Below are 18961 nucleotides of genomic sequence, written 5' to 3'. Positions count from 1 at the left end.
TCTTGCCCACCAGAGGACAGAGTTTGTGCAGCCACTCTGCTGGGGCCCCTGGTGCATTGTCAAAAGGCCCTGCTCTCAGCCAAGCCTTCTGGGCAGTCTGTTAGATTCAATGGTTCATGTTGGGGGTGGGGGGCAGTGCTTCAGTCTGTCTGCTCTTGATCAGTTTTGGGGACATGTGAACCCCTAACAGGGTTCTGAAGTCAGAACCGCAGTTAGGTCCCTGCCCTCTGTGCCCATCCGCCTGCCAGAGTGACCACTTGTGGCTCTGGGCCACCCCTTGTCCCTGCTTCGAGCACACCTTAGTTTGAACCGGGCCTGAGACTCCTTGTTTCCTGGTTGTGAAGCAGGAGGCAGATGGGCAACCCCCCACCCCCACCCCAACAACAACAACCAGGGTAAAGCAATTGGAGATTCATACTCTCTTGAGGGAAACTCCAAAACAAGAATAGCAGGGCAATTAAGGGAGGAGGCTGGGCCCTAATAAACCACCCAGACCACACATGTACAGAAAAGCCTCCTTAGAAGCCAAAGAGGAGTCATGTCAAGGGATGTTTTACCCAGAAGCCTTATCAGTAGGATCCATCTTAGCTATGAGAGGCACGCACTCACGGGAGGATCCTGAGATATACCAAATATGAACTCTGAACCAGGAAAATCAGAATGACTAAAGGAAATCCAGAATAAGTGCCCCATAAAAGGAAATCTGCCAGGAGGGTGCAGCTCAGGGGCAGCCCCTCTCTCTGAGTCCGCTTGTGTGCTTGTCCACACATACTGTGCTCTTCTCCCTCTTAATAAATACTCGTTTCACTACTTTCTGTCTTTGTGGAAATTCTTCCCTGAGAAGCTGAAGGGCCAGGGCCTTTTGCCACTGACCACTGGTCTAGTGGCTAGAACCTGGTGCTCTCATCTCCACAACCCAGCCCAATCTCTGGCTGGGAACCCAAGCCTCTCTTCAAGCTGTTCTTCAGGCCAAGGCCATTTGAGGTCAGTTGCAGAATGGCTGATATGGGCTCTGCCCAGGGAGACGGCCCTTCAGGGGCTCCAGAACGGACTCCACACTGCTGGCTCAGGCATGGCACCTGCCTCCATGGAGCCCATTACCAGGAGCCCCGGGAAAGGCTGTGGCCTGCAGCTCCAAGGGTGAATGAGGCGCAAGCAGAAAGATTTCTAGAACCAGATTCTGGGGACAGCACTTGATCTGTTGCCTCTGGGTGTGGTTCCATTGTGATGAAGGTGATTTCAGATGGATTTAAAGCATTTCTTGTGAGAAAATCCCTTCCCATTAGCAAACTTAGGCCTGCCCACCTGCAGCCCACCAAGGTCCCCTCCTGCCTCCTCCAGCCCAGCTAGGTAAATCAGTGGCAGCAGCTGGGGCAGTTGGAATAACTGGCCAACTCAGGACAAAAACCTTTGATTTGAGTCCTTCCTCCTTTAACATTAAACTGATCCCAAGTGTCAGCAAATACCTACAGCGTCCCAGCTTGTGACTTTAGACCTCCCTGAGAGGGTGCCAGCTGGCTGGCAGGCACGAGTTGGTAGCAGTGTTCTCGGGGGCTCTGGCCTGGAAAAGCACCAGCAGGGACATGTTGGTGGTCTTGTCTGGAGTCTGTCACCCGCTAAGTTATTCATCTCAAGACACATCCACCGAATGACCAGGCTGGGGAGGTGCTGAGCCCAGGTGGGAAGCCCTGCCCTGTAGAATCTGTGTTCACCGTGTGTGAGGAGACTCCGCGGGGCTGCGAGCCTCCCAGCTCCAGACCTTTATACCAAGAGAGTCTGGCCCAAGGGTGGGCACACGAGTGTGAATGCATTGGGAGTATATATGTGCATGCATGAGTGAGGATATGAGGGTGTGGGATGCAGGTGTGCACACATGAGCATGCATGCATGTGTGTTTGTGTGTGTGCCTATGTACAAGTGCGTGTGAGGAGGTGGCAACTGAAGCCTGGACTGTGTTTTTAAAGAGCCTCCAGCAACGTCCACACAGTTTCTCAGACCCTGAGCCCGCTGGCCATGACCTTCAGGACTCGGGCACTCATGTGTCCAGGTGTCCAGCCAGAGGCCCCTCCAGGGCTACGGTTGCCAATGACATAAGAGTTGAAGGCTCGGTGCCTTTATTGAGGGTCCAGCTGTGCCTGCATATTGTGCTGCCCAAGGAGTCCTGCAGCCTTCCCAGGACCGGGCAGACTTGAGTGCACAGGGAATCACGGCCATTCCAGCCCCCAAAGTGTCAGAGAAGACACAGGCTGAGGAGGAGGGTCACAAGGGAGGCCAGCAGGGTCCCTGGCTGGAGGTGGAGGCTGGGGGCCCCTGAGTAGCCATAGTTGGTCCTGCAGGAAGCCTCCAGCTGGCCCAGTGGGATGGGCTCCTCTCCAGGAGCCTGCTTGTGATCGCTAGCCTGGGGACAGACACAGGTCAGCTGCCTAACTGAGGGCAGGAGAAGCTCGGGGGTTGGGGGACGGGAGCATGGCAGTCCCTCCTCACCTGCTCCACTGCCTTGAAGACCCTTAGTAGGTTTTCAGCCAGGGCGCCCCTGACCTCCTCCTCCGTCCACTGTCTCCTGAGCAGCTCAGCGACTAGGTCTGGATACTTGGACACGTCCTCCAGCCCAGAGGGGAGCCTGAGATGTGGACAGAGAGCCAGAATCTGCAGCCCGGGACTTGGAGCCTGGGGGCCCCATCCCAAGCCCTGGAGCCCTCCGCTCCCCACAACATATGGGCAGGGTCTCGCCTTACCTGGACACACCATCGTAGTCCCCACCAAAGCCCACTGCTCCAGCTCCCGCAACCTTCTTGATGTAGTCCAGGTGGTCTGCACGGAGGCAGCACATGAGGCCCCGCAAGAGGGACACCCCCACCCCTGCCCGCCGCCACTCAAGCCCACCCACCTGCCACTTGGGACAAGTTGGCCTCCGCTTTGCAGGAAACGTAGTCATTGTAGAAGTTCACCATTACCAGGCTGCCCGTCTGCTTCTGCGAGGGAGAGAGGGTGGAGCTGGGGGCAGGGCGGCCAGGCTGCGAGGGCCACCCGGGGCAGAGGCAGCAGCCCCACCCTCACCACCAGCTGCAGCACGTGGTCGGGCACGTTGCGCCGGTGTTGGCACACGCTGTATGCCGAGGAGTGGCTGAAGATGACCGGGGCCTTGGACAGCTGCAGAGCGGCCTCCATGGTGGCCACGGACACGTGGGCCAAGTCGATGATGACGCCCAGGCGGTTCATCTCCTTCACGACGCTCTGAGGGGGGATGGGATCAGGGAACCTGTCCGGCCCAGAGGGTCATGGACGACACCCGGGACCAGGCAGGCTGCATTGCGCCCACTTGTGTTCACATGACCTTCTGGGGCTCATCATCGCCCCGGCCTCCACTCACCTGCCCGAAGGACGACAGGCCTTGGCTCTGGGCTTCGTCCTCTCCCGTGTCCACTAGCCAGTTGTCGGCCCTGGGAGAGCGGAGAGCGGGAGCCCGAGGGGAAGCATGGTTGTCCAGACCCACCCACCTCGAGCCTCTTCGGAGGACAGCAGGTACCCCAGGGTCCCTGCCCCTAGACCCGACCCAGGGCTGCTCACCAGGGCGTGTTGCAGCTGTGGGTGAGAGTCAGGTAGCGCATGCCCAGGTGGTAGAGCGCCCGCAGGACACCCAGACTGCTGTCGATGGAGTGGCCGCCCTCCACGCCAACCAGACTGGCCACTTTCCCCTCCTGGAAGGCCTGCTGGATGCCTGGGGGTGGGGGCTGCAACGTGAAGGGACAGCCCAGCGGCGCTGCTCAGGACGGCCCCCGCCCCCCTGCCCAGGGCGCTGGCACCCACCTGCGCTGTCCGTGACACACAGGAAGGTCTCGGGGTAGAGCTGGCACATGCGCTGGATGACATCAATCTGCTCCAGCGTCCGCTTCACCGAATCCTTATTCTGGGTGTCGCAGGGCGTGTACGCAGACCAGAACTGGGGGCCACGGTGGGGAGGGGCTGGGAGCCGAGCGGTCCGAACCCAGGCCCTGCCCCTGCCCCTACAGGCCTGGGGGTCCCCTCGCGCCCCAGAAGCCCTCCCCACAGCCTGGGTGGCTAAGGGCCCAGGGAGGTACACAGCCACCAGTGAGGGGCACCAAGGGAGGAGCGGGTGGGCTCCGCGTGTGGGCAGGCTCAGGGCTGAACCCTACCTGGGCCCCCACAAAGCCAGCCTTCAGCTTGGGGATGTTGGTGTGCGTGCCGTTCAGGCTGGTCAGGTTGGCCCTTGGGTCCTGAAGCTGATTGTTGAACCTCTTCAGCAGCTGCCAGGGCAGGTCATTGTGCCTGGAGGGGCCAGGAGGGGTCAGGACAGGGGTTTCAGGACGGCTTCCTCCCAGGCAGGCTGCCCCTTCTCTGGCTCCTCTTCTAGTGGCTGAGAACTAGGAGGGTCCCAGGGTGATTACTGTTACCTGAACACACCTGAGCACAGGTGAGTTTCTCAGCCGGCCCCACCCCCAGGCCAGGTCAGCGAGCTGAGCACTAAGGGGACAGGACTTCTCTCCCCGAGCCTTCCACTGGGGAAAAAGGAGGGCGCACACTGACTTGGCTTCAAAATCGTGGGGGGCGTGGAGGGGGGGCTGGACGGTTAAAACAATCTCCATGGATAAGACTGGTTGCCATGGGGTTACTGGGTGTAGGGCCTCGGTGAGATTTCAGATTAAAGACTAAATTCTAGGACTCCCGGCGATCCAGTGGTTACGACTCCGAGCTTCCAATGCAGGGGCGCGGGTTCCATCCCTCAGCGGGGAACTAAGACCCCGCCTTCGGGCGTGGCCAAAAAAAGGAGTTGAAATCTCCCCTTGCAGGGGCAGGGGGAAGTGAGGGGCGTGGCCTTCCCTGGGGGAGGGTGGCAACGGAGCAGCGCGCCAACGCGGAATTTGGGGCTCCCTCCGCACCTCCGCTCGCCCCGCAGACCCTCTCTGCCTCTGTCCCTGGGCACAGTCTCGCACCATTTCCAAGAGCATCCTCTAGGATCCTTCCAAAAGACAGGCCCTCTAAAGTCTTCCCAGGAGCCAGGAGGCGGAGAGTGCATTGGAGGTGGGGGTGGGGCAGAGGGGGAGGTGGGAAGGGCGGAGAGGACCGGACCGGACCCCGAGGAGAAGGCGCAGGGGGCGCTGGGGGCTATCAGCCGCTGGGGAGTGGGCACTGGTGGGGCTGGGGCACCTTCTCCCTGGCCCCAGGAACTGACAGGGGGACCAGGAGCAGCCCCAGAAGAGAGGCCGCTGGGAGCCACGATCTCCAGATGCTGGAAGTGGCCTCGGACCTTGGGACCTGATGAGAGAAACAGAGTCCCAGGCCCAGCCCGGACCCTCCGTCTGGCTTTCATCAGCCTGTGTGCACACACGCATGGGACATTGAGGGAGCCGTGCAGGGAGCCGCCCGTCTGCATCCCTGGTCTGGTGACAACGGGAACACCTGGAGAGGGCCTTACTCCCACTGGGAGCCCTCCCATCCAGGCCTCCTCTGCAGCTCTGCAGCCAGGCCCACTGTCCCCAGGACCCTGCCCCATCCCCAGCTCCGCTCCCTCCTCATGTCTGCCTAGTGCGGAACAATCACTATACCGCTAACACTGCGGTGGGTGGCCCAGGTTGTCCAGCCCCCTGGGGTGGGTCTTCCTGCCGGTGGGAAGTGAGGGCTCCCTGGGCCCCACCCTGGGGGGCTCCAGACTGTGGAAGCTGCCCCAGGTGCCATGGGTGGGGCTCCCACCCCAGCTGTGTTTTCTGCAAATTCTGAGATTTGCCCACTGGGCATGGCCTTTGTTGAATGAGAGGTGGATGAACTCCAGTGAGGCGGGGTCATCACCTCATTGCAGGATTGGGGGGTGCTGTCCCTGGGGCAGCGCCACCAGGCAGGACTTTACTCCTTTGCTGGTCTAAGAAGTCCAGCCCCACCCTCCAACTGCCTCCACTTTGTTCCTCCTTCCTTCCCTCAGCCTCTCCTCCCTTTGTAGGTCTCTGCTCTGTGGGCAATACCACCTTTTGGAGCCTTGTGGAGCCTCTCTCCTTGTCTCTGTGGCCTGGGAGCATCCTCAGACATGATAGAGGACTCTTCCATTCTACTAAAAGGAGGGAGGAGAGGGTTCCTAGTGCTGGACAGTGCTGGAAAGGACAACCAAATGCACACTTAGACCAGCTCTGGCATACAGATGTGATGGCTGGAGCTGGTGCAGCTATGTTAAATCATGAGGTAACTGTGGGAATGGTGGCTGCACTATTGTGGAATGCTGTGCCAGGGCTTCTTCTGCACTTTTCTGTTGTTAAAGCTACTTCTTTGTGTCTCTTAGCTACACTGCTTTTGATTTTGTCAGCCTCGTTTTAGTTTTCTAAGACTTTGGATAATCCCAGATCACAGCGTCCTGAGTACTCCTGGCTGTCTGGGCTCTGTGAGCCATCTTACCCCTCACATGGACCTCTGGACAGCTCCATTACCTAGACTCAATCCCCTCTCCCTGTGCCCAGCTGCCCTGAGTCCTCCAGAATGAACAGCTTCCCTGGTTCATTCTGTTGGCATCATCTATCTATGCTTGCTGGCATGGGATGCCCAGTCCCTGAACCTGGACCTGTGAGACAGAAGGGCCTCCGAGGTGCGAGCCAAGGGCAGCAGCCTCTGCAGAAAGCTCTCTGTACCTGTGGGGCAGGCAAGCGGCGAGCAGGGGGACAGGAGGGCCAGGAAGCATGGGAAGGAGAGTGGTCAGGGGAGGACTGTGGGAGGGAGGGAAGGTGGTGTGCACACTGACCCTTGATGGCCACTTCCTTCTCTAGGGCTACCCTGCAGCTCCAGGCAGGTCTTATGTGACAAGACACTCACTTTCTTCGCTTTTCATGTAGAGCTTTTGTCCAACAAAACCCAGCAGCATGTAGTGTTCTCCTAGCCTTCCCGGCACCCAAGAGCCACTGCACACCAGATACTGCTTCTCTGGGCTGCGTGCAGCCAGTGTGCCGGGCAGCACGGCAGGCAGGGGGGCAGGAGAGCAGGCGGGGCGGGAGTGTGTTTGCAGGTGGTGTCCTTCCCAGGGCTCTGGAAGTCCCCGAGGAACTAGGGCCAGGATCAGGGGAGGGGGCCTGGCCAGGCTTGCCTGCAGCATCGAGGGGCCCCAGGGGCAGCTGTGAGGACTTTTTTTTCCTTGTTTGTTTTTATTGTTCCAAGCTTAGTGGGAGTCACGGCAGGGGGTATCTTGAAGGACAGGGGTGGGACTTGGGTCTCCAAGCCTCCCACTGGCTGCAGTGTGAGACCTGACCTTGAGACTGTGGGAGGAGGGGACGGTCAGAGATGCAGGCGTGACCCCAAGCAGGGGTGGGGTGGTGGGGGAGGGTAACTGAAGGGGACGGGCGGGCCCAGGTTGGCCGCAACATCAGGGACTGACAAGGTGTCTCTAGGGTCTTGGCTGGAATGGTACCCGTGGGAGTGGGTGCCCAGGAGCTTGTCTGGGGCACTGAAGGCCAACATGCCTCGGTGAGGTCAAGCTGGGATTTGATGGGGTCACGCCAGGTGGACGGGGTTGGGGGGTCTGACAAGAGGACCTCAAGAAGAAGGGTCAAGAGGGCCAGCAGGGTCTCCCCAGTGACACCCTCCCTGCCCTTCCTGTGAGGTAGGGCCCCCAGCCCCCCTTTCCGGAGCTGGGATCCAGCCCCCAGGAGGTTCAGGTTGGGCTCAGGTGCCCCGGGAGCTGCTGAGATGCCGGGGCCTCACCACTTACCCCCTTCCTGCTCCGTTCCCACAGACCCTCCTCTGCTGAAGTCTTTGTGGCCCTGAGAGCCCACAAAGAGTTCAGCAAAGAGCAAAGGCCATGTTTCAGTTGGAGAGACCGAGTCTCGAGGAGACAGGGCAGTGCCTGTCTCAGGTCACATGAGCCTTGATCACAGCTCCCTCAGCCCAGACCCCAGACCCGTCCCGAGTGGCTGCTTACCCGTCAATGACAGGCGTGCTCTGCATGAGTCTCACCGCGTTGTCCCGGAACTGGTCTGCAGTGCAGACGGCCACCAGGGGCCAGAGCCACCAGCCGGTCCACATGGCACTGTCCCTGGGCACCCGCTGCCTGCTGCTGCTGTGCGTCTGTCCTGACCAGCTGTCCTGCCAGAAGACGGAGGCCTTTGGTCCAGGTGATCGCTGCCCAACCTCCCGTTTATCAGTAATCAGCGCATTCCCTGTGAGGGTGGGAAGATGGGAGTTCCTGGACCCCATGGCTGGGCGTCGCTGTCTGAGGCTGGGCGTCATTGTCCAGGCCAGCCCAGGTGCAGTAAAACCCCAGGGGCGGAGCTGCTGCCCAGAGGACAGGAGAAGAGGCGGGGAGGGCCGGTTACCTCCACGCCCGCCCCTAGGACTCAGTGCCTGAGGTCTGCAAACAAGATTCAATTTTGCGTCCTTGAATGCACCCCTCGGTTTGCCTGTCAAGTAGTTTATGTTACTTTCCACAGACAGTGGAGCACAGCACCACAGGGGTGCTCCCTCCACACCCCACCCTGGTCCTGCGGACAGCACTGTGACCCACGCTCAGCTGCAGGTTGGACACGGGGGCTTGGGGTCAGAAGCCTGGAGTGTTTGTACTTAGAACTAGAGGCTCACACAGGTCTCTCAGATGGATCTGTTTGAGGACCATCTCAGGTCTCTTAGGTGGGGCAGTTTGAGGATGCCCCCAGGAGCTGCTGGGATGGGTGAATCAGTGATCCTTGTCCCAGGGCTGGGCCAGCATCCTGGTTCTGGTGGGCAACTCTGGCTCCTCGGGGTTGCTGGGTTCCACAGGGCTGGTCTTACCGGGTCATTCACGTTCAGTTCCGGGACTTCAGCTGCAGATGACTCTTGCAAGTTGATGACAGAGGACACATTTCCAGGAGTTAAGCTGTGGGCATGACCATACGTCCTTGGGTGACCCAAGAAACACAAGACTCAAGGACACTCAACTACACCCATGGGAGAGCCGGGTACACCCTTGTTCAAACATGAGAGGATTTCCAGGATGATAGCCCCGGAAGACGACAGCCAAGGGGTGTCGTCTATACCCAAGTCTATACCCAGGAGGGCTCGTGCTGTGCGGGGTCCATTCCGCCTCCTCCCTCCAGTAACTCACAGCCTGTGTCCCTTGGTGGGGCTCGGGGTCAGGCTGCTTGTGCACGTGGTCAGACTTCTCAGCCGTGGCATCTGTCTGCGAACAGAAGTCATCTTGGGCCCTCCTGCTGGGAGTGCCGACCTGTGGACCCGTGGGTCAGGCCCCGCACTCACACCTGAATGTGTCTGCTCAAGTCGATTGTTCATCCTGGGGTCTCTGATTGCCTGACAGTCTTCCACTCTCTGGACCTCCTCACAGTGCCCAGCTTCGGGTCCACGGTTCCCTTTGAATTTCTGCGTTGGGCCCTCCGCCTCTAGGGTTACGTCCTGTTTCGCTAGAGCTGTTTCCCAAACCACCCCTGGAGGTGGTGCTGGGAAAACTTCCAAGCCCTGGAATGTTTGCACTTGACATTATTATGCCCTCATAACTGAGCAACAGGTTTGCTGGCCTTGCACTTCTGGATCGTAACCTGTTTCCTCTTGAAAGTGAAGGGCTATCCACAATGCATTATTGCTGAGGATTCATTTCTTTGTAGGCAGCTTGTTGCCTTCTTGCACAGTCTCCTTGAGCTACCTCTTCCTCCTTGGCTCTGCACTTTCTCAGGGACGTGCCTCACTGGAGACTGTTTTCATCTGACCAGCTCCTCATGCGGGGTCGCTGGCTCTGCCGCTGGTCCCAGAACACGCCCTGGAATCCTCCTCTGTCTGCTCCCAGGCAGCATGTTCAGTCGAATGCTGGACCTCTGGCACTGCTCCTATTTGACTCTTGTGTTTTTCTCTCCTGATTTAGGTTTTCTTGTGCTTTTATTCTGTGCATTTCTAGTCTGTGAATTTATGAATGGAATATTCTTTGAATTTATTCTGTAAGTTTCCTTGTTTCTGAATTTAAACACTTTCACCCAGCTGTCTTTCAGAAATTACATACTTAACCTCCCAAAGTGCCGTCTTGTGTTTCTGTTGGTGGTGGGTTTCTGTTTCCCTTTGCTCCTTGTTCTTATATGGAAGCAATATTATCTCGTGTCAGTTGGTAGTTCTGTTTTCTTTTCTCCTGTTTACTGGATGATAATGTTTCCTCTGGACCCCTTTCCTCCATTGTGTATTCGACCTTTCATCGCATATGCAGACTGTCCTCAACCAGCTGGAGGTCTTTGTCACTTCATGCAGTAGGCAAACTGCTGGATACCAGAGCCTCCCGAAGCAAGAGGGGGCCCTTCATGTCAGAATCTAACATGAGCACATCACAGCAACCCTGATTCTCAAAACAAACATATTTTTAGGGACACTCCACCGTGTCTTTTTCCCTGGAGTCAGCCTGGCCATGGACCAACCAGGACTGTCCATCTGTGTCCGTGGGCACCGGGGGTCAGCCTGTCCACCATCCAGCCATCCATAAGTCTGATTTTACCCGTGTCTCTCACACCTACCCGCTCCTGTGACATCTAAGTTGAGCTCCCCTCTGGTTTCTGATGGGCCCCTGCCATCTGCACCCCTGCCGCCCCCTTCTGTAAATGCTCCTGAAGAGGCCATCTCCATCTAAGTTATTCCCCCAAACTGGCTGAATCTGCCAGTCAAGGACCCTTTCTCTCTGGGACACTGCAGGTTCTGCCTGAGTCATTTCCTGCCACCTGGAGGGACATGGCAAGGAAATGCCCGTCTCAGGCCCACCTCTGACCTAAGGGCTGCAGTGGGTGTAGCTGTGGAGGATTTTCACGGCATCTTTGTTTCCTCCTGTGCTGGCACCCCGTGACATGAGCCTCAGGGACAGAGTGGGCTCGACGGCCTGGCCCAGGTCCTTTGATTTTAGAGACTCTCTCAGGAGGTGGGACCAGGCTTTGTTGAGAGCACAAGCTTGGAACAGGCCGCCCGGGGTTCACGCTCCTGTGTGGCCGACTGCGTGTTCCAGAACTGGCAGCACTTGCCTGTCCATCCTCCTTGCCAAGAGGAGAAGCAACCGGCTTGACCCGCAGAGAAAGCGGCCGGCGTGACTTCCGTGCTGCCATCTGGCTCCTGTCCTGGACACACCATGGGGGATGCAGCCACCAGCCCAGCTCCCCCCAGCTGACGGCTGGCCATGGCCCCCTGCCAGCTCCTGGCTGAGGCCAGACTCTGGGCCAGAGACCAGTTGGCCCTGCTGGGTCTGGAAACGTGAGCAATGCTGGAGACCCCCAAGTGCCAGCTGGAGCTTTGGAGGATCGCTTGTTCAACAGCAGAGAGCTGACACGCTGGCCCTTCTCTCGCGGCTGGTGACGGTGTTGGTGACTGTGCCCTGGTCTGTAAAATGGGTGAGTAACCCGAACCACCTTGGGCTGCTGGGGGTGGCAGCGCCCCACAGTCTCCTTGGCAACAAGAAGCCCCCGGTCCATGGCGGGCTGAGGACATGCGCTTTCCCCCAGGGTCCCTGGGAGAATGGCCAAGCCTCGCTGCTTGCTCAGCTCTCAGGGGAGCCGCCTAATTGTCTGCCTTAAAATGTTTTCACGTTTTATTTAAATGAAGAGAATAATGTTATTAATTGGAAACATCAGCATCACTTGCCGTAATCAGGAGAAACACAGTGACAATAAACACGCAAAAACTAAGCAGTGCTGTTATATTTTGGTGGGAGCCAGAGAGGCGTCCAGGAGCAGCCAGAGCCTGCCCGGCTCTTCATCAACCCGCCCAGAGCAGCCCAGGTGTTCACCGGGGCTCCTGGGACGGTCCCCCAAGATTCCCCCATCTGCACCTGTGCCCGCAGGGGCGCAGCCCCGACACAGCTCAGAGCAGCTGGAGGACCTGAGTGCACAGCCCCTGCCCTTCAGGAACACACACCCTGTGTGTGCGAACAGACACGAGCAAAAACACGGTTACACAGGCGCCCTGGCACAACCACCTGTGTCAAGATGCATGTGCCCCAACAGGCACCAACATAGCAAGTGTGCCAACACCTCCTGTGACCCACACACCAGCACACGTATGCACCAGGACATCACAGACGAGACCTGCGTGTGCAGACACAGCACAGGCTTATAAGCACACCCGTGTGGACTTGCCCATGTGATCAGACACACACAGACACCAAGATGCAGACGCACACACAGACACATATTTAGCACACCAATATAAACTCACAGTAATATGTAGGTGCATGGTTGTGACCACAGGTTCACACACACTCTTACCCCAGGCCTGTCCTGTCACGCACACAGCACACGGGCTTAGCCTTGCAGGCGCCCTCGTCTCTGTGTCACTGTGCCCACCCGGCCCCCATGTCCACCTCGGGGCCTGCAGCCGGGCCCTCAGCCCCATGACCACCCACAGAGCCTGGAACGCGGCAACCCCCAGTGGGCCTGGAGGCAATGGGGTGTGCTGGCGTGCCCTGGGGAGCCCTGGGTACAGGCCCTTCAGACCATGTGACCTCTGTGTCCAGGCATCTTGAGGCCTCTCGGCTGTCCAGGCCCAGTCATGAGGCCACCACCCAGGTCTCTGCCCCCAACCCTCACGGATGGCCCCTGTCCACCCAGCCCCAGGGTGCGTCCAGGCTGCTGGCTTCTCCACAATCCTCCTGGTCCCCCACTGTCCCCTCTGTCCCCCTCTGCCCCCTCTGTCCCCCTCTGCCCCCTCTGTCCCCACTGTCCCCCTCTGTCCCCTCTGTCCTCTCTGTCCCCACTGTCCCCGTCTGTCCCCTTCTGTCCCCCTCTGTCCCCCCTCTGTCACCCTCTGCCCACTCTGTCCCCACTGCCCCCTCTGTCCCACTCTGTCCCCTCTGTCCACCTCTGTCCCCCTCTGCCCCCCTCTGTCCCCCTCTGCCCCCTCTGTCCCCCCTCTGTCCCCCACTGTCCCCCACTGTACCCTCTGTCCCCCAATTTCCCTTCTGTCCCCACTGTCCTCCTCTGTTCCCTTCTGTCCCCTGTGTCCCCCTCTGTCACCCCTGTGCCCCCCACTGTCCCCCTCTGTCCCCTCTGTCCCCCTCTGTCCCCACTGTTCCCCTCTGCCCCTTCTGTGCCCCTCTGTCCCCCTCTGTCCCCCCTGTGCCCCCCCACTGTCCCCCTCTGTTCCCACTGTCCCCACTGTCCCCCTCTGTCCCCTTAGTCCCCCTCTGCCCCCTCTGCCCCCTCTGTCCCCCTCTGCCCCCTACTGTCCCTCTCTGCCCCCTACTGTCCCCCACTGTCCCCTCTGTCCCCCACTTTCCCCTCTGTCCCCTTCTGTCCCCTCTGTCCCCCCTGTGCCCCCCACTATCCCCCTCTGTTCCCACTGTCCCCACTGTCCCCCTCTGTCCCCTCTGTCCCCCTCTGTCCCCCCTGTGCCCCCCACTATCCCCCTCTGTTCCCACTGTCCCCACCGTCCCCCTCTGTCCCCTTCTGTCCCCTCTGTCCCCCTCTGTCCCCCCTGTGCCCCCCACTGTCCCCCTCTGTTCCCACTGTCCCCACTGTCCCCCTTTGTCCCCTTCTGTCCCCCTCTGTCCCCTCTGTCCCCCTCTGTCCCCCCTGAGCCCCCCACTATCCCCCTCTGTCCCCTTATGTCCCCCCTGTCCCCTTCTGTCCCCCCTGTGCCCCCCTCTGTCCCCACTGTCCCCTCTGTCCCCCACTTTCCCCTCTGTCCCCACTGTTCTCCTCTGTCCCCCTCTGTCCCCTCTGTCCCCACTGTCCCCCTCTGTCCCCTTCTGCCCTCCTCTGTCCCCTCTGTCCCCCTCTGTCCCCCCTGTGCCCCCTCTGTCCCCTTCTGTCCCCTCTATCCCCCTCTGTCCCCTCTGTCCCCCTCTGTCCCCACTGTCCCCACTATCCCCCTCTGTCCCCTCTGTCCCCCTCTGTCCCCCTCTGCCCCCTCTGTCCCCCTCTGTCCCCCTCTGCCCCCTCTGTCCCCTCTGCCCCCTCTGTCCCCCTCTGTCCCCTTCTGTCCCCCTCTGTCCCCCTCTGCCCCCTCTGTCCCCCTCTGTCCCCACTGTCCCCACTATCCCCCTCTGTCCCCTCTGCCCCCTCTGTCCCCCTCTGTCCCCTTCTGTCCCCCTCTGTCCCCCTCTGCCCCCTCTGTCCCCCTCTGTCCCCACTGTCCCCACTATCCCCCTCTGTCCCCCTCTGCCCCCTCTGTCCCCCTCTGTCCCCCTCTGCCCCCTCTGCCCCCTCTGTCCCCCTCTGTCCCCTCTGTCCCCCTCTGTCCCCACTGTCCCCACTATCCCCCTCTGTCCCCTCTGTCCCCCTCTGTCCCCACTGTCCCCACTATCCCCCTCTGTCCCCTCTGCCCCCTCTGTCCCCCTCTGTCCCCCTCTGTCCCCCTCTGCCCCCTCTGTCCCCCTCTGTCCCCACTGTCCCCACTATCCCCCTCTGTCCCCTCTGCCCCCTCTGTCCCCCTCTGTCCCCCTCTGTCCCCTTTTGTCCCCTCTGTCCCCCTCTGTCCCCCCTGTGCCCCCCCACTATCCCCCTCTGCCCCCTCTGTCCCCCTCTGTCCCCCTCTGCCCCCTCTGTCCCCCTCTGTCCCCACTGCCCCCCACTGTCCAGGGTCAACTGTACAGCCCCACTGGCTGCCCCCACCACTCTGAGCTCCGTGGTCCACTGGACACAGCAGCGGTCCCTCCCTCAGGGGCTCCAGAGACACTCCCAAGAGGCCCTGGCCCTCCATTCACCCCTAGAACCACAGCCCAGCAGGCCCTTTCCTCACCTGCCCGCGATGCACTCACCCGTCGGGCACCTGAACTGGTCCCCTCAGCTCAGACTCAGAGGCCTCACCAGGCATACAGTAGGTATCCACTAATGGCTGTCCTGCCGGGTGCTGCGTAAACCAGACAGCCCTCCCGTGATGGGAGGAGACAGGCTTCCTGCAGCTCAGCGAGTGCTGGTGCCCAGGCTCCCCAGGAACGGGAGGGCGGGCTCCCCTCAGGTCACGAGACCTGGGGGGTTGTTTCTGTTTTTCTCAAGTTGCACCCGCCCCTGAGTTCCACAGGCCGCCTCGGAGGGGTGAACACTGCACACGTGTCAGCTGGTCTGAGTTTCTGCAGACACAAGAGGCAGGCGTGCCCGGCACATACAGCCCACCCAGACTCAGCGCCCTCTGACCCTCAAGCTGGGCCTCAGGCCCAGGGCAGGCCAGACAGGGCCGGGCTGGATGACAGGGAGTCGGGGTCCCCAGACAGGCGAGGGCGTTCCCTCGGACAGGCTGGTGGCATCTAGTGGGGGGCTGAGTTAGGAGGCGGGCGTCACAAGGATAGCTGGGCTGGGCCACGCTCCCCCTTCCCCCCTCCAGGCCCACAGCATCATCTGGTAGCAGCAACCTGGCACCTGAGGGGATGCCACCCCGCCCTCACTGCTGGGGTCAAGGGTAATAGCTGTGTCCAGGGCTAGAAGGCATCTTCGCTGCAGCCTGGCCCAGAGGCTGGGGCCCACATTCTATATGTGTAGTACGCTCGACTCCAGGAGGATCTGAAGCAGGCAGGGATCGGAATGTCCTCTGGCAGAGACTCAGACCAGGAGAAGGTCTGTGTGGAGCCCCGGCCCAGCTGGGGGCTGGCTGCGCTAATTGGTTTCAGGATTCTGAGGTTAGGATGGGGGGGACACACCCTGGCAGGCACTGGCAAACAGCTGGCAGACAGCTGGCAGTCCCATCCTCACCCAGGGAGGGTCCCAGCAGCCTGGGTGGGGGCACAGTGCCCCAGTCTCAACCTCCTCTGCCCTGGCCCTCTCGTGGTTCATAGACACTGACTGAGTGGGGCAGCCCCTGCCCCAGCTGTGAGGCGCTCAGTTACTAGAACTGGGAGGAATGGGACGTCATAACGGGAGTGGGTCATATACGGGGATGTAGCATGAGAAGGGGGCCCCAAGAGCAATGCGGGTCTTAGAGGAGGGTGGCAGAGCTGGGGGGCCACCTGCCAAGGCTCTGGAGCATGTTGGCTCCCTTGACCCTCCCCTAGAGGGTGGTGAGAGTTCAGGAGGAGGACTGGTTCAGGGTGGAGAAGGGGCTGAAGGTCTGACCCTGGGCCCCGCGGACCAGGGCCTGGGGGAGGCAGCCACGTGTGGCCCCTGCCTGCACGGTGATCCCCCAGTTCCATATTTGGGGTGGCACCCCTTTGTGAGCACAGAGGCTGGAGAGCAGAACTTCCCCGGGTCTGCCCAGGGTCTTGGCATCGCTGGACAGGGGAGGGCCAGAGGCGCCAAGGCCCGGGTGGAAGGGGCAGATTCCTACTTTTGATGTTATTACTCTTTGTAATAACATCTTTTGATGTTATTACTGTTTGACATTTTTAGCATGTGAATTAAAATGGAAAAATAATTAAAACAGAGAAGAGTGTTTAAGCAGGCTCTGCACAGAGATGGGGGTGGGTGCCCCTGACTCCAGGCCCTCCACTCTCAGGGTCTGGCTGCTGGCTGAGTTCCTGTGTGGGCGCCAGGTGTCCCGCTGGCAGGCGGATGTCCCAGGAACGTCCAGATGGTGCCCAAGGTGGGGCAGGTCTGGGGGCCCCACCAGCTACTCCGTCAGCAGGTCCCTCTGCCCACAGATTTCCCCATTCCGGGCCACCCCCGTTTACACCCCTGTCCCATCCTGGCTCCCCCATGCAGGGCAGGGTGATTGCTGAGCTGAACGAGGGCAGGGCAGGCGACAGCCTCCCAGTGGGGCCAGCCTTGTCCCCTGAGTCTAGGGCAGGGACAGCGGTGCTCTCATGGGGACACTCTAGATGTGGGCGGGACCCTGGTGAGAAAATGCACTGGGTGTGGGCTGCCCTGTCCTGTCTGTGAGACAGGCCTGGAGCTCCAGGCTCACCCTGAGGCTGGTAGAGGCTCAGACAGGAGGCCAGGGGCTTGGGTCCCCCTTGGTCCGGCCCTCCCACTGCTGCCCCCTGGTGGCCAGGTGCGCCCTGCAGTGTGGCCCGGAGGTCTCACCTGTGGGGCAGGGCCCTGCAGACTCCTGGTCCCCTTCCTTCCCAGGTCTGGAAACCGAGGCGAGGGCTGCACACACCCTGGCTGCATGGCTCAGAGCCGGGGCTGGAGCCCAGGCCGCAGGACACCAGAAGGTGGGAGGGGCACAGGCCTCCCCTGCCTGCTGTCCCCAGGGGACCCGGAAGCCCTTGGCTCCCCTGTCCGAGGCCACCCTCTGTGGCCTTCAGAACTGCCCCGCTGCCCATTCCCAGTGGGCAAGGCCGTCAGATGCCTTCCAGCCTCACTGCCTGGATGAAGAAGGAGCCCTTGTCCTCACCTTCCTCATCCCCAGAGCTGTGGACACACATGCAGATCTGGATTCATCAGTGAATCAGGAGACTGAGGCCTGGACGGGCCACACTCAGGGAAACCAGACGCCCCCTCCTGCCATGACGCCGAACTCCCGCCTCCCTGAGTCTGGACACAGGCCCACGACAGCCAGCAGGTCTCAAGGGAGACACCGCACTGTGCTTTCTCCCCTACGGAAGCAGCTCTACTGAATAAAAGTGACACAGCCCCCAAGCTCCCTGGGCCCAGGCAGACCCCACCCACCAGTCCAGCACGACCCGCACTGTGCCCAGCACCCCCTCCCTAGAATATGCTACGACCATCCCCCGAAGGGCTTAAAGCCTGTCCCCTTCCTGTGGCTATGACAGTGATGTCCACAGGAAAGGGGATTGAGTAAGGAAAAAGAAAAGTGACGCAGGTTCCTAGCAAGATTGTGAGACTTGAAACCATTATTTAATGAGGTGAAGTAGACTCAGAGACCCTGACTGGTGAGGGGTTGCTGAAGGTATGCTGGTCTGGGAAAGAAAGAAAGTTTAGTTGCTCAGTTGTGTCCGACTCCTAGTGAGCCCATGGACTGCAGCCTACCAGGCTCCTCCGTCCACGGGATTTTCCAGGCAAGAGTACTGGAGTGGGTTGCCATTGCCTTCTCCAGAGGATCTTCCCGACCCCGGGATTGAACCCAGGTCTCCCACATTATAGGCAGATGCTTTACTGTCTGAGCTATCAGGGAAGTCCTGTTGCTCTGGGGCATCACTTTTAACCATGTGTTTCTCAGAGAGGAAAGCAGGGTGGGCCCAGGAGCCCGTCCATGGGGCCCTCTCCCCACTGACCAGTGGGCGGCAGCTGGAGGGGGGCTCTGAGCACAGGGGGCTGCAGGACCCATGTATGCATCCCATGTCCCAGAGCTTCAAGCCCACGGAACAGACCCACTCGGTTAGGAAACGTCTCTGCCTTAGATACAAAGAACACAGCCCACTCGTGCTTTGTTACTGTTGTGAGTTGATCTGCTGCCGCCAGGAGGACCGAACGTTCTGAGCTTTCAGTGAGAATCAGGAGGCCTTTGTCATCTGCCCAACATGGGCTCCTGCAGACAGCCCACTTTGATTCTTCCACTCCTTCCTTCACTCATTCATTCATTCAGCACATCTATCCCGCCTGACGAGGGGATGATAGTGAGCAGAGCAGAGAGCAGGGCAGCCAGGCAGAACTGCAGAAAAGGAAGGCTTCCTGGAGGAGGGGACAGACTAGCTGAATCTTGAAGGGCAGGCAGCCAGGGAGAAAGGTTCTGTGCAGAGAACAGCAGAGGTGTGGGGGCGGGAAGGCGGCAGGGGCCTCACCGGCCCCAGCGCGTCTGGACCACATCCTAAGGACAGCAGAGAGGCTGCTGACAAGGAGTTGGGGTGCAGAGGGGAACCCTGTGAGCCTCAGTTTCACACTGATCACAGCTCTCTCACCTTCTGGAATTGCACCTGCTTCAGGCTCCCTGTCTCCCTGCTCTGCTGACCTGTGTTCTGGCCACCTCCCCTCAAGACAGCACGTCCCTAGTGGCAGACCCCCAACCCCTGGCAGCCCCCTGGCCCCCAGCACACTCACTGTGGCCTCAGCAGCGATGCAGACTTCGCTGCAGGACGTCACGGCCGTGCTGATCCTACCCTAGCACCCCTCCTAGGAAGGAGAAAATGCCCCATTTCCGCCCGAGAAGCCCTAGTCTTCAGATTGTGAGAGGTGGCGGGGCGGGCAGCTGTGTGGGG

General features: G+C 60.2%; 1 protein-coding gene across 32 annotated transcripts; it reads right to left on the bottom strand.

Annotated features, from left to right (window-relative positions):
• Positions 1–1178: 1178 nt before the first annotated feature.
• Positions 1179–18896, bottom strand: DPEP1 (dipeptidase 1). Of its 32 annotated transcripts, none has more exons than XM_086350477.1 (13): positions 14693–14739; positions 8755–8839; positions 8304–8387; positions 7910–8073; positions 4155–4287; positions 3808–3940; positions 3568–3718; positions 3371–3440; positions 3058–3234; positions 2888–2972; positions 2736–2811; positions 2485–2620; positions 1179–1561 (listed from the first exon to the last, which is right to left on the bottom strand). In XM_086350477.1, exons 4-13 carry the CDS (start codon positions 8011–8013, stop codon positions 1490–1492), a joined length of 1137 nt encoding a protein of 378 aa, XP_086206603.1. In that variant the 5' UTR covers positions 8014–8073; positions 8304–8387; positions 8755–8839; positions 14693–14739; the 3' UTR covers positions 1179–1489. The 32 variants fall into 32 exon arrangements, with proteins under 32 accessions (XP_086206603.1, XP_086206575.1, XP_086206602.1 ...); XM_086350467.1 differs by lacking the exons at positions 1179–1561; positions 14693–14739 and adding exons at positions 2098–2398; positions 16887–16978; XM_086350468.1 differs by lacking the exon at positions 1179–1561 and adding an exon at positions 2098–2398 and having other exon boundaries at positions 14674–14739.
• Between the last annotated feature and the right edge of the window lie 65 nt (positions 18897–18961).

Source organism: Bos grunniens, chromosome 18 (assembly GCF_055505025.1).
Source record: "Bos grunniens cultivar Pamir isolate PY7600 chromosome 18, Bosgru_T2T1.0, whole genome shotgun sequence".
NCBI lineage: Eukaryota > Metazoa > Chordata > Mammalia > Artiodactyla > Bovidae > Bos > Bos grunniens.
The sequence above is the reverse complement of the archived record's forward strand: the minus strand, read 5'-3'. Positions and strand labels throughout refer to the sequence as shown.